The 13,126-nt window shown below is 43.4% G+C and overlaps 1 protein-coding gene across 2 annotated transcripts in view; it reads left to right on the top strand.

The window, feature by feature from the left end:
• Nucleotides 1-13,126, top strand: part of PKD2L1 (polycystin 2 like 1, transient receptor potential cation channel) — a 44,389-nt gene that overhangs the window by 22,435 nt on the left and 8,828 nt on the right. For both annotated transcript variants that reach the window (XM_025397411.1, XM_025397412.1), the window contains exons 3-6: nucleotides 10,463-10,590; nucleotides 11,337-11,590; nucleotides 12,486-12,710; nucleotides 12,881-13,109. In XM_025397411.1, coding sequence (XP_025253196.1) covers nucleotides 10,463-10,590; nucleotides 11,337-11,590; nucleotides 12,486-12,710; nucleotides 12,881-13,109 — 836 coding nt within the window. The remainder of the gene's footprint in view (nucleotides 1-10,462; nucleotides 10,591-11,336; nucleotides 11,591-12,485; nucleotides 12,711-12,880; nucleotides 13,110-13,126) is intronic.

The following is a 13,126-nucleotide window of genomic DNA, read 5'->3' as shown; positions in this document are numbered from 1 at the left end:
CACCACATCCAGCTAATTTTTTTTCTTTTTGTAGAAATGGGATCTCACCATGTTGCCCAGGGTGGTGTTGAACTCCTGTACTCAAGCAATCCTTCCACCTTGGCCTCCCAAATTTCTGAGATTACAGGTGTGAGCCACTGCGTTGGGCTCACTGCCCTCTTTTCTAGCTCTCTTTTCCTCAGAAATAGTGCAACCTTTTTGGAAATGTTATGGTTGCCATGTAAGTAAGGACTATGTTACAATGAAGGACAACCCAACAAAAACCGGCTTAAACCATAATGGGATTTATTGTCTGGGTAACAAAACTTCGAAGAAGGGCAGGGTTCAGGGCTGATCAAGCTAGTGGCTTAATGACATTGTCAAGGATCTGTCTGTTTCTGTTACTCAGTTTTGCCAGGGGCACAATCAGTTTCATCCTAAGGCTGACTCTTCTGGGGCTTTCTCATTCACATCTAGTAGAAAAGAGAAGATCCCCAAAGGTTCCAGAAATCTCTCTTTATGACTCCTTGGCCTGAAATGGGTTACAAGGTCATCTCTGAACCTGTAATTGTGCTAAGGGAGGAGTCTTTGCGGATTTGCTCTGACCTGAACTGCTTGTCCAAGTCCTATAGCCAGGGTTGGATTTAGCTTCTGCCAACATATCTGAGATGATCCGAAGAGGTGTGATACCTCAAACAAAATCATGGTATTAGCCAGGAGAGGAGGGAACAGATCTTAATGAAGTAATAGCAAAGTCAGTACAGCATCCAGCACCTGGAAATTTCAGCCTACAACTTGGAAACACACAGACGAAAATTTTTTTAATGATTTTATAATTTTTATATTCTTTTACTATTATTATAGCATTAAAAACTCCATGAGAATGAAAAGAAAGAAAATCCAGCTATTATACCACTGGTTTTTAAAAAGTCGGTTTTTCCTTCAAGTTTTTACACTTAGTGTGTTTTTAAAAAATTTTCATTGTATGGATACAATCATTGTATGGATTCAGTCTCTACTGTAAACATAAGAGTGGATAAAATTTGGTTATTACCCAAGCATTGTTTTTGTTACCATTTTAATGACTGTATCATATTCCATTAAGTGACTCAGCGATCTCATACTTTACTTAATAATTGTCTCTGTAAGATTTTTGGGTTGTTTGCAATTTTTTTTGACATTATAAATAACCCAGGTATCATTTTTGTGCATGTGACTTTTTCCTTCCTTGGGACTTATCTACGTCAGAATATGGTTCCTGATACAGATTGAGATACTGTTATTCATTTTATACCAGAATGGAAGCTTCTTCCAAGACAGCGATCTTTTGAGTTTAACAAGTGCTTTTGCAATTCACCTTCAGACTCAGATATTAAACTCTCAAAACAGACTTTGCTTATAAGGACATCTTATAGACTTGCACAATCCTAACTATTTGGATGGAATTTTGAAAGGAGAGTCAGAATCCTTAATCAGAAGGATTTAGGGCGTTAGGGTGATAGCATGATATATTAGTGTAGTATAGAATAGTGGTTAAATCATGGTTTTTGGAGTAAGGCAGACTTGAGTTTGAATCCAAGTTATATTAATACTTGCTTGCTGTATTATCTTTTGACAAGTTATTTAATACCACTCTGGGGCCTGGCACAGTGACTCATGCCTGTAATCCCATACTTTGGGAGGCCAAAGTGGGTGGATCACCTGAGGTCAGGAGTTTGAGACTAGCCTGGTTAACGTGGTGAAGCCCATCTCTACTAAAAATACAAAAATTAGCCAGGCGTAGTGGTGCATGCCTATAATCCTAGCTACTTGGGAGGCTGAGGCAGGAGAATTGCTTGAACCTGGGAGGCGGAGGTTGCAGTGAGCCGAGATGGTGTCATTGCACTCTAGCCTGGGCAACAAGAGTGAGACTCCATCTCAAAAAAAAAGCAACATTCTAAATCTGAGTTATCTGCATAAAATGGAGATGGTAATTCCTATTTTACTGGTATTTTTCAGGATCCTGGGAGAAAATGTATATAAAGCCTGGTGAATAATGTATCAATAATCGTGGTGGTTGTTATTATTGAACAATTGTGAATTTGATCTGAGGCCAAGATTAAGAAGCATGATATAGTGTGTGCAGAAGAATTTAATTTCTGTCCAAGAAAAAAAAATTGGATACTCTCTATATTTGACATGAAACCATCACCTAGTCTCTGAATCCCCTTCACACATTCTCATGTAGTTATCATCCAGTCTCCAAAGATCTCCTGGAATGAGCCCATTTCTGCCTCAAAATGGTAGTGACATATTGACATACTGGCATTTGACATACTGAGTCAAATCCTGACTCATTCCACCCTCTGGTCTAGTGTCACCTTATGAAATACAAAGGGCAGTTGCACTCTTTCACTGTATCTTACAGGAAGGGGCTGGGAAGGCCAGCCCTAGAACCCCCTCCATGTGAGCCTCAGATGATCCTCAGCTGACAATCCTTTGCTGACACTCCCAGTGGTGAAAAGGATGTTTGTGAAGTGGCCCATTTCATAATTGAAAGCACTAGTGGTGAAGAAGGACTGCCTTTTATGTAGCTTAAGTTTCTCCCCTAAAACTTATTATTTTTTTATTTTTTCAGACAGGGTCTCACTCTGTTGCCCAGGCTGGAATGCAGTGTCATGATCATTGCTTATTGCAACCTCAACCTCCAGGGCTCAAGCGATCCTCCCACCTCAGCCTCCCAAGTAGCTGGAATCACAGGTGCCCACCACCATGCCTGGCTAATTTTAAAATTTTTTTTGTAGAGACAAGGTCTCCCTGTTTTGCCCATGCTGCTGTATGAATTCCCGGGCTCAAGTGCTCCTCAAGTCTTGGCCTCCTAAAGTGTTAGGATTACAGAAATGAGCCACTGCACCTGGCCACCCTCTGTAACTTCTATCTCTTGGGATAATTCTGGGAGTGATACACAATCGGTCTACTATGGAGGCAGACAGATTTGCATTTTAATCCTGGCTCCATTAGTTGTTTTCCTTTGGGCAAGTTACTTAAACCCTCCAAAACTGGAAAGCATGGATAATATTGGCACCCACCACATAAGGCTATGGTAGGATTAAATGAAATAAGCATGTCAAGCACTTAACACAGGACACATAATAGGTGTTTTGAGGCAATAGGTGTCTAGTCTTGTCATTTCTTTCTCCTGATTTGGAGAAGGGTGATGATGAAATGGATACATCGAGCCTCTGTCAGATTCAGAAATCTTTGAACCAAGTGTTCCAGTTAAACAGGCTGGTTCTTGACTGTAGAGTCAAACTATGATACTTATTACCTGAAGAGAATAGAAACTAGTGGGGATGTAGTGGGAGGGAAACACCAGGAAATATCATCAAGTTATTTTCTCTTTCTTTCTCTTTCTTTCTTTCTTTTTCTTTCTTTCCTTCCTTCCTTCCTTTCTCTTTCTTTCCTTCCTTCCTTCCTTCTTTTCTTTCTTTCTTTCTTTCTTTCTTTCTTTCTTTCTTTCTTTCTTTCTTTCTTTCTTTCTTTCTTTCTTTCTTTCTTTCTTTCTTTCTTTCTTTCTTTCTTTTCTTCTTTTTCTTCTTCTTTCTTTCTCTCTCTCTCTCTCTCTTTCTTTTTTTTTTTTTTTTTGACAGGGTCTCACTCTGTCACCGATACTGGAGTGCAGTGGCACGATCATGACTCACTGCAGCCTCCATCTCCAGCTCAGGTGATCTTCCTGCCTCAGTGCCCCGCGTAGCTGGGACTACAGGTGTGTGCCAACACACCTAATTTTTGTATTTTCAGTAGAGACAGAGTTGAGACATGTTGCCCGGGCTGGTGTCGAACTTCTGTCTCAAGCAATCCACTCGCCTTGGCCTCTCAAAGTGCTGGGATTACAGGTGTGAGCCATCGTGACAGACGCATCAAGTTGTTTTCAGTTTTCTTCTGCAATAATGCACCGAGGGATGTGATCCCCTTACATGACTACCAGTGGTTCGTGTGGGCAGTGAACTCAGTGATTTTCCCCTGGAGTGGGAAGGAGGTGTCCTAAGTGGTCTATGTAGTTTATAAAAGCATCTTGCAATCCCTGGGAAGTTCTGAGGTTTTTTTCTGGGAGGTTTTTTCTCTTTTCTACTCTCTATCTTGAGAATCACCAAAACAGATACTGGGAAAGCCCCTGCCTTCTTGCCATCTCTATTGAAGACAAGTGGGATTGATTGCTTTTCTGATTGCAACAGGTCAAGGGAGCAGTTCTCAAAGTGTGGTCCCATGACCACGAGTATCACTTTGGAACTTATTAGAAATGCAAATTGTTGGCCGGGCGCGGTGGCTCAAGCCTGTAATCCCAGCACTTTGGGAGGCCGAGACGGGTGGATCACGAGGTCAGGAGATCGAGACCATCCTGGCTAACACGGTGAAACCCCGTCTCTACTACAAAATAAAAAAAAAAAACCTAGCCAGGCAAGGTGGCGGGCGCCTGTAGTCCCAGCTACTCGGGAGGCTGAGGCAGGAGAATGGCGTAAACCCGGGAGGCGGAGCTTGCAGTGAGCTGAGATCCGGCCACTGCACTCCAGCCTGGGTGACAGAGCGAGACTCCGTCTCAAAAAAAAAAAAAAAAAAAAAGAAAAAAAAAAAGAAATGCAAATTGTTGAGCCCCACCCAAACCTACAGCAATCCATGTGTTTTAGGGGTTTTTGGTTTTTGTTTTTGTTTTTTTGTGATGCTCTTGGCTAACTGCAGCCTTGACCTCTCACCTCAGCCTCCCGAGTAGCTGGGACCCCAGGTGCACACCACCATGCCCGGCTGATTTATGTATTTTTTGTAGAAACAGGATCTTGTCATGTTGCCCAGGCTGGTATTGAACTCCTGGACTCAAGTGATACACCCATGTCAGCCTCTCAGAGTGCTGGGATTACAAGAGTGAGCCCTGTACTTGGCCAGCAATATGTGTTTTAACAAGCCTTCCAGATGATTCTGATGCATGCTGAAGTTTGCTTATCATCAGTGGGTTAAGAAAAGGGGAGAAAGACACAGGAGCCAAATCATCATCCCATGAACAACCCTGGGCTTCCTCTGCCCTGCTTTTAGATTCAGATTCCTGCAGCCTCCATGCTTGATGTCCATCTGATGCTCTCAATGGATGACTTATTAGAGAGACTGAGTTCTGCCAGCACCATTTCTACCCTCACACTGTGTAGGGAGGGGTTACTGGTAAACTGTGCTTGCTTGCTAGGTCAACCAAGGACTGGCTTTATTTCTCTTACCCAAGACTTGTATGAATATATTATTCTCTTTGGACTAAAGAATGTTCCAGCCTCTTTCCAACATTTTCTAAATATAAATTGTCCTTGACTGTTTTGATGACATTGCTGTGATGGGTCAAATATGGAATAATAGTGCTTTACTCAGTTTGAAAATGATTCACTTGGCCAAGTGTGGTGGCTCACACCTGTAATCCCAGCACTTTGGAAGGCCAAGGCGGGTGGATCATTTGAGGTCAGGAGTTTGAGACCAGCCTGGCCAACATGGTGAAACCCGGTCTCTACTAAAAATACAAAAATTAACTGGGCATGGTGGTGCGTGCCTATAATCCTAGCTACTTGAGAGGCTGAGGCAGGAGAATTGCTTGAACCTGGGAGGCAGAGGTTGCAGTAAGCTGAGATCATGCCACTGCACTCCAGTCTGGGTGACAGAATGAGATTCCGTCTCAAAACAAAAACAAAAACAAAAAAAAAACCCTGACCCAGTGGCTCACGCCTGTAATCCCAGCACTTTGGGAGGCTGAGGCAGGCAGATCACGAGGTCAGGAGTTCAAGACCAGCCTGGCCAACATAGTGAAACCCCGTCTCTGCTGAAAATACAAAAAATTAGGCATGGTGCCGGGCGCCTGTAATCCCAGCTACTCGGGAGCCTGAGGCAGGAGAATCACTTGAACCCGGGAGGCAGAGGTTGCAGTGAGCCGAGATCACGTCACTGCACTCCAGCCTGGGTGACAGTGTGAGACTCCATCTCGGAAAAAAAAAAAAAAGAAAAAAGAATGATTCACTTATTTCATTTCTACCCTTTATTATAGTATTATAGTTATTTTTCATTTTTTCACTGTTGGTTCAGCCAACAAACACTTATTGGGAACCCACTCAACTACTTGTTGAGTTGCCTAAGTGGTATTATACTCCCAGTTTTACAGATGAGCAAGCTGAGACTCAGAGCCCAAGTCTATATTGTAAGTGGCAGAGCTGGGATTTGAACCTAGATCTGTCTGGCTCCAGTGCTCATGCTCATTCTGCTACATCAAGTTCATTCTGGGACATGTCTTCCTCAATAGAACTTTTTAAGGATAGAAACCATGACACTGCTGGTCATGCTGGCTCACGCCTATGTTTCCAACACTTTGGGAGGCTAAAGGATGAGGACAGCTTGAGCCCAGGAATTCAAGACCAGCCTGGGCAACATAGTGAGAACTTGTCTCTACAAAAAATAAAAAAATTAGTCAGAAGTGGTGGCACGCACTTGTGGTCCCAGCTACTCAGGAGGCTGAGATGGGAGGATCACTTGACCCCAGAAGGTTGAGGCTGCAGTGAGCCATGATAGTGCTACCCTACTCCAGCCTAGGCAACACAGCAAGACCCTGTCTCAAAAAAATAAGAGGAAAAGAAAAGATAAAGATAAAAGAAACCATGACACCTAGCAAGGTATTTTACACATTGTAGAATTTGAATAATGTTTGTTTAATGAATATAAAATGTGTTTTTAGAATAATTCAGGTTGATAGGCTGATAATATGGGTTACTAACTATGAACATCGAGGATATTAGAAATACTCAGTTTGGGTTTCATAAGATGGTGGGAAAGTACCCCTCATCTCATGGGATGAAGTACAAAATTAACAGATATAAGAATGAATGAGGGAGAAAGAGTGTTTGTATGGGAAGAGAGTGTTGAACAGGTACTAAACGAAATTTAGATTCTAATTTAGAAAATTTTTAAGGTTGCTTCTTGGTCTTTTCTGTACCTATGCACTTCAATTTAAAAAGTTACAAATAACGAATACTCAATTTCTGCCTGTCAATAGGCATTTTACCAGGTGAAGCCATTTTTCTCAGAAGACATAATATTTACTGCCTTGTATAATAATCAAAGATGTTAGGCATCCATACATAGTTGACAGGCCATTCAGAGCAAGGTTAATTCTCTGAATTGGAAAAGAGTAAAAGCTATAGCAATGAGTACCACCTAGTGGCTACTCAGAAGATGTGACAATTTAGCCAACCTACTTCATTAGGAAAGGTTCAGCTTGCTATCAGTTGTAACTGTGATGGGCTTTCTGCACACAGAAGTTTGATTTCCAGCAGGAACTCATTTTCCAGATCCAGAAAAACTGAGTCCAGATAACTAACGACAAGTAATCACAGATTTGAGTTAGAAATAAAGCCATGTCTTGGACTTAACAGTGTGGAATGGGGAAATGTGAATAATAATGTTTCCTTCTTTGCTGTTTCTCCACCCTGAAAAAGTATGTTAGTGACCAATCTGTGATCATTCTCCTTCCAGATGAGGAAATGGGAGAAAATATGGCCCAAGATCTGAAAAGGAAAATTCTTAAAGGAAATTGCTCACAAGAGGCTGACAAATTCTACTTTTAAAATGTTTGATGTATCCGGGCGTGGTGGCTCATGCCTGTAATCCCAGCACTTTGGGAGGCCGAGGCGGGCAGATCACCTGAGGTCGGGAGTTCGAGACCAACATGGAGAAACGCCGTCTCTACTAAAAATATAAAATTAGCTGGTGTGGGTGTGGTGGTGCATGCCTGTAATCCCAGCTACTCAGGAGGCTGAGGCAGGAGAATCGTTTGAACCTGGGAGGCAGAGGTTGTGGTGAGCCGAGATCATGCCATTGTATTCCAGCCTGGGCAACAAGAGTGAAACTCTGTATTAAAAAAAAAAAAAAAAAAAAAAGAGTTTGATGTAATTATAGACTTACAGAAAATTTGCAAGAAAAATACAAAGAATTATTGCTACACTGCACACATTTCACTCAGATTTCCCATATATGAACATATTACCATGCTTCTCCTTTCTCATTCTCTTTCCCCCATCCTCCACATATGAGCGTGCACACGTGTACACACACACACACACACACACACGTTTGAGAGTAAATTATAGACATAATGCCCTTTTGTTCCTAAATACTTCAATACATATTTTCTAAAAACAAGGATATTCTCTTATCAAAGTCAGAAATTTATCAGCAGTCCAGTACTACCATTTAACAAACAGACCTTATTACAATTTCATCAATTATTCCACTAACAGCCTTTATAGCAAATGGAAAAAAATTATGGTCCAGGATTAGCTTTCAATTTATTATTATTATTATTTACTTTAGAACATTTACATCAAGTCAAATTTCTTTAGTATCATTTAACCCGGAACAAGTCTTTTTTTTTTTTTTTTTTTTGAGACAGAGTCTAACTTTGTCACCCAGTGGTGCGATCTTGGCTCATTGCAACCTCTGCCTCCTGGGCTTAAGTGATCCTCCTGCCTCAGTCTCCCATGTAGCTGGCACTACAGGCATGCAACACCATGCCCGTCTACCTTTTTTTTTTTTTTTTTTGTAGAGATGGGGTTTGGCTATATTGCCCAGGCTAGTCTTGAACTCCTGAGCTCAAGTGATCTGCCCACCTCCACCACCCATAGTGCTAGGATTAGAAGTGTGAGCTACCACACCCGGCCAAACCTGGAACAATTATTTAGTTTTTCTTTGCCTTTTATTACCTGGCCAAAAAACTTGAGTAACAAAATAAATAATAAATCATAACCCATAGGAAAAAAAGCCTCCAAGAATCCATAGGTTCAAATTGATATATGTGTGTATATATATACACACACACACATATATACACACACATACATGAATACATGAATTAGGAATAAGGAATAAGGGAAAGCTCTTCTGAAGAAAATGTCAACTAATAAATGGAGAAGGAATTGTGGAATTTTAAAAAAATCACCATTTGAGGCCGGCACAATGGCACACACCTGTAATCCCAGGACTTTGGGAGGCCAAGGTGGGCGGATCACCTGAGATCAGGAGTTGAAGACCAGCCTGACCAACACGAAGAAACCCCATCTCTACTAAAAATACAAAATTAGCCGAGTATGGTGACACATGCCTGAATCTCAGCTACTTTGGAGGCAGAGGCAGGAGAATTGCTTGAACTCAGGAGGTGGAGGTTGCGGTGAGCCGAGATCGCGCCATTGCACTCCAGCCTGGGCAACAAGAGTGAAAAAAAAAATCACCATTTGACAATATTAGTAATAATCAGGCAAAAATCATCAAGGGATGCTAAAGCTAGCATTCACTGATGCTCAGTGAAAGTGAATGATGGATGAGTAACAGAATATTTACACAGTTTGAAAGGGTCTCCCCACAAAAACACATACAATTACAGAAAGAAAAACAGTAATTTTATGTTGAAGAAACTGGCAGACACCACCTTAACAAAAGATCAAAGTTAACCTCACTAGTAATGAGATGAACAGGCAATATGTAGTTCTTGATATCATACCCTGAGAAAGACACAGTGTCACTTCTATGGTATTCCTCCCCAGATGCATAGCCTGAATTAAAAAATGAGGAAACATTAAACTATCTTAAACTAAGGGACAATCTATTAAATAAATGGCTTATACTTTTAGAATCCTGCTTTGTAAACAAAACTTAGAACTCCCTACAGCCCCACCAGCACATGGGACTGGATGGATGTGTTAGTGTGCATGAAGGAGATCAAGTTCTTCAGGGTAAAGGCCAGTTTTCTTTTTTTTAATTTAACTTGCACACAATGTATGCACAGGGAGAATCACAGGGCGATTGTTCCTAGGTCTTTTTTTGATCTGGGAACACTGAGTCGCTCTCTCAGGAGATGACTGTGTCCATCCAATTGCACTAGTCATGCCAGGGCCAGAGGTGCTGTGCCTACCTGCCACTCCCATGGCTACAGTCACTGACAGCACGGGCCATGAAACCACATCTCTATTGTAAGGTGTTTGGCCAAGGCCTTGAATTCTAGAGGGAGTACTCTAGAATTTGGGGGCATTTTCCAAAAGGCATCACTACCTTTTGGAAGAGGACAAAAGGAATCACTACCCAGTGCAGAAGGCAGAAATATCTTGGCTCTGGGGAGTAAGAACTGGGAAGCTAAGCTGATTCAGAAAAAGAAAAGTGTATTTTCATAATGACAATGTAAGAGACAACTACTGAGCAGAGTTCAGTCTTTCTGAGGTGAGTTGGAAGAAGAGGAGGAGACACTGTAGCTACAACCCTTCCCTAATGCATTTCCTGGCTTCCTGATGCCACCCTTAGGCTCCTAACCAAGTCTAGGGGGTGGGTCCAGATGGGGGACGGGCTTCCGTCTTGGAAGCATCTCTGGCTCCAGGGCAATGGGCTTTCCTGTCTCCTCTGGGGGAACAGTGAGAAGGACATAGCCTCTTGGGTTGTTTTCTAGTGACCTATGGAATGACAAGCTCCAGTGCTTATTACTACACCAAAGTGATGGCTGAGCTCTTCTTACATACTGCATCAGACACTGGAGTCTCCTTTCAGGCCATCAGCAGCATGGCAGACTTCTGGGATGTGAGTATAAGATCTTTTCTACCCCTCCCCTCTCTTTCTCAATGGCCTGAGGCCACAGGTTAGACAATGGATCAGACCTTATGCTGGGAAATCAGGTCAGTCAGGGATCAGACTGAGTCAAAGGGCCAGGTTGAATTAATGGGTTAGGCTAGAGTTCAGGTGGAGGTGGGTAAGGGATTAATACAGCGATCAGGGAATTAAACCAGGAGTTAGACTAGTATCGGGAGTCAGAGGTAAGGCTGAACTTCAAAACGAATTTTAAATAAAGAGCAGGGCCACTTCAGATCAGACTCTGGTTTATTGGTCAATGGAAGAGTTTTAAAAAGCAAGCCAGGCACGATGGCTCACACCTGTAATCCCAGCACTTTGGGAGGCTGAAGCAGGCAAATCACCTGAGGTCAGTTGTTCAAGATCAGCTAGACAACATGGTGAAACCCTGTCTCTACTAAAAATACAAAAATTAGCCGGGTGTAGTGATGCATGCCTGAAATCCCAGCTACTCGGGAGGCTGAGGCACGAGAATCGCTTGAACCTGGGAGGCAGAGGTTGTAGTGAGCCGAGATTGTGCCACTGCACTCCAGCCTGGGTGACAGAGTGAGACACCATCCCTTAAAATAATAATAATAATAATTTTTTTAAAGCAGACTGGAGACAAGCTGGGGAGTCAGAAGACGAGTGCAAAGGTCATCCTAAGAGTAGGGGGTCAGGAGGAGGCTGGGTAAGGTTCAAGCCAGCTTGTGGTTCAGTTTGCCCAGGGCCCACTACTGGACAGTTTATATTGGACCAAATGGTACAACAACCAGAGCTTGGGCCATGGTTCCCACTCCTTCATCTACTATGAGAACCTGCTGCTGGGGGTTCCGAGGCTGCGGCAGCTAAAGGTCCGCAATGACTCCTGCGTGGTGCATGAAGACTTCCGGGAGGACATTCTGAGCTGCTATGATGTCTACTCTCCAGACAAAGAAGAACAACTCCCCTTTGGGCCACTCAATGGCACAGCGTGAGTGAGCCTGTCCTACCAATGTCACAGGGCATGCCCCTCCAAACCTGACACCATCCCAAGGTATGGGAACCACTTCCACTGAGGCTTAAAGAGCCTCAAGAGCACTTCAGGGGACTTCAGGGGGCATCTCCCTGAATCCCAGCTGTGGCTGTTTGGGGACCTTGGTCTGTGTCACTCAGGAACAGAGGAGGTAGGTTAGCAAACACATCCATAGCCTCCAGACTTGTTCCCACACACAGGTCGCAATCACACTTGTCCTACCTTGCATGCAGTTCTTCCACGGAAAGCTTCCTTTCTTGCCTAGAAGTTGGGTATAGAGAATGGGTGAAATTGAAAAGCCCAACGCTTGAGATTGATACGTGGAGCAGCAAGGGGTCAAGGATGGATGATGAATTAGGGAAGAAGGAAATAAGCACCCAGGATAGAAAGTTTAGTGGATAGAATGGAGAAACATGGGGTGAAGGAGCCTGATGTACAGTCACAGAGCTGGAAGGAGCTTTTCCTTCTGGTCCAGGTGCTTCCCTTAGGGGGACTATTCAAGGTGGGCCAAAAGTGGGGGCTTGGCTTTGTCATCCAAATCTTTGAGTGACATAGTGAAAAATCAGATTTGCATTTGAGTTTCAGTTCTGTCATTCATAGCTGCATTATTTCGGTAACCTCTTTCATAGTTTTCTCTTCTGCAAAATGTGGATAATATTCACGCTCCCTTCTCAAATGGTTGTTAGTATCAAACAGAATAATAAATGATACACTATATATGTATATATCACATATCATATATATACACATACCCACAATATGTAAACCTGTAAAGCCCAGACAATGATAAAGCATTGTCATTGCCTTGGGAGATGAACTTTTGGGCTGGCTCAGCCGGCATTTTCTGTGGCAGGTGGACATACCACTCGCAGGATGAGTTGGGGGGCTCCTCCCACTGGGGCAGGCTCGCAAGCTACAGTGGAGGTGGCTACTACCTGGACCTTCCAGGATCCCGACAGGGTAGTGCAGAGGCTCTCCGGGACCTTCAGGAGGGGCTGTGGCTGGACAGAGGCACTCGGGTGGTGTTCATCGACTTCTCAGTCTACAATGCCAACATCAATCTTTTCTGTGTCCTGAGGTGAGCCCCCTTTCCCTACTTCATTCCCCTGTCCCTGGCTCCTGGTTCCCGTCTCTTGTGCATGAGACCCTTCTCTAAACTCATACCCTGTGGTGGGGGTGGAGAGGACAGGAAGTGGGAGGAGCTGTCCCAGCCCAGGCTCTACTAGATGTCTCCCCCTCCTCCCACAGGCTGGTGGTGGAGTTTCCAGCTACAGGAGGTGCCATCCCATCCTGGCAAATCCGCACGGTCAAGCTGATCCGCTATGTCAGCAACTGGGACTTCTTTATTGTTGGCTGTGAGGTCGTCTTCTGCGTCTTCATCTTCTACTATGTGGTGGAAGAAATCCTGGAGCTCCACATTCACCGACTTCGCTACCTCAGCAGCATCTGGAACATACTGGACTTGGTGGTCATCTTGGTGAGGGACAGATATCT

This window comes from Theropithecus gelada, chromosome 9 (assembly GCF_003255815.1).
Source record: "Theropithecus gelada isolate Dixy chromosome 9, Tgel_1.0, whole genome shotgun sequence".
Lineage (NCBI taxonomy): Eukaryota > Metazoa > Chordata > Mammalia > Primates > Cercopithecidae > Theropithecus > Theropithecus gelada.
This window is presented reverse-complemented; position numbering and strand designations above follow the sequence as displayed.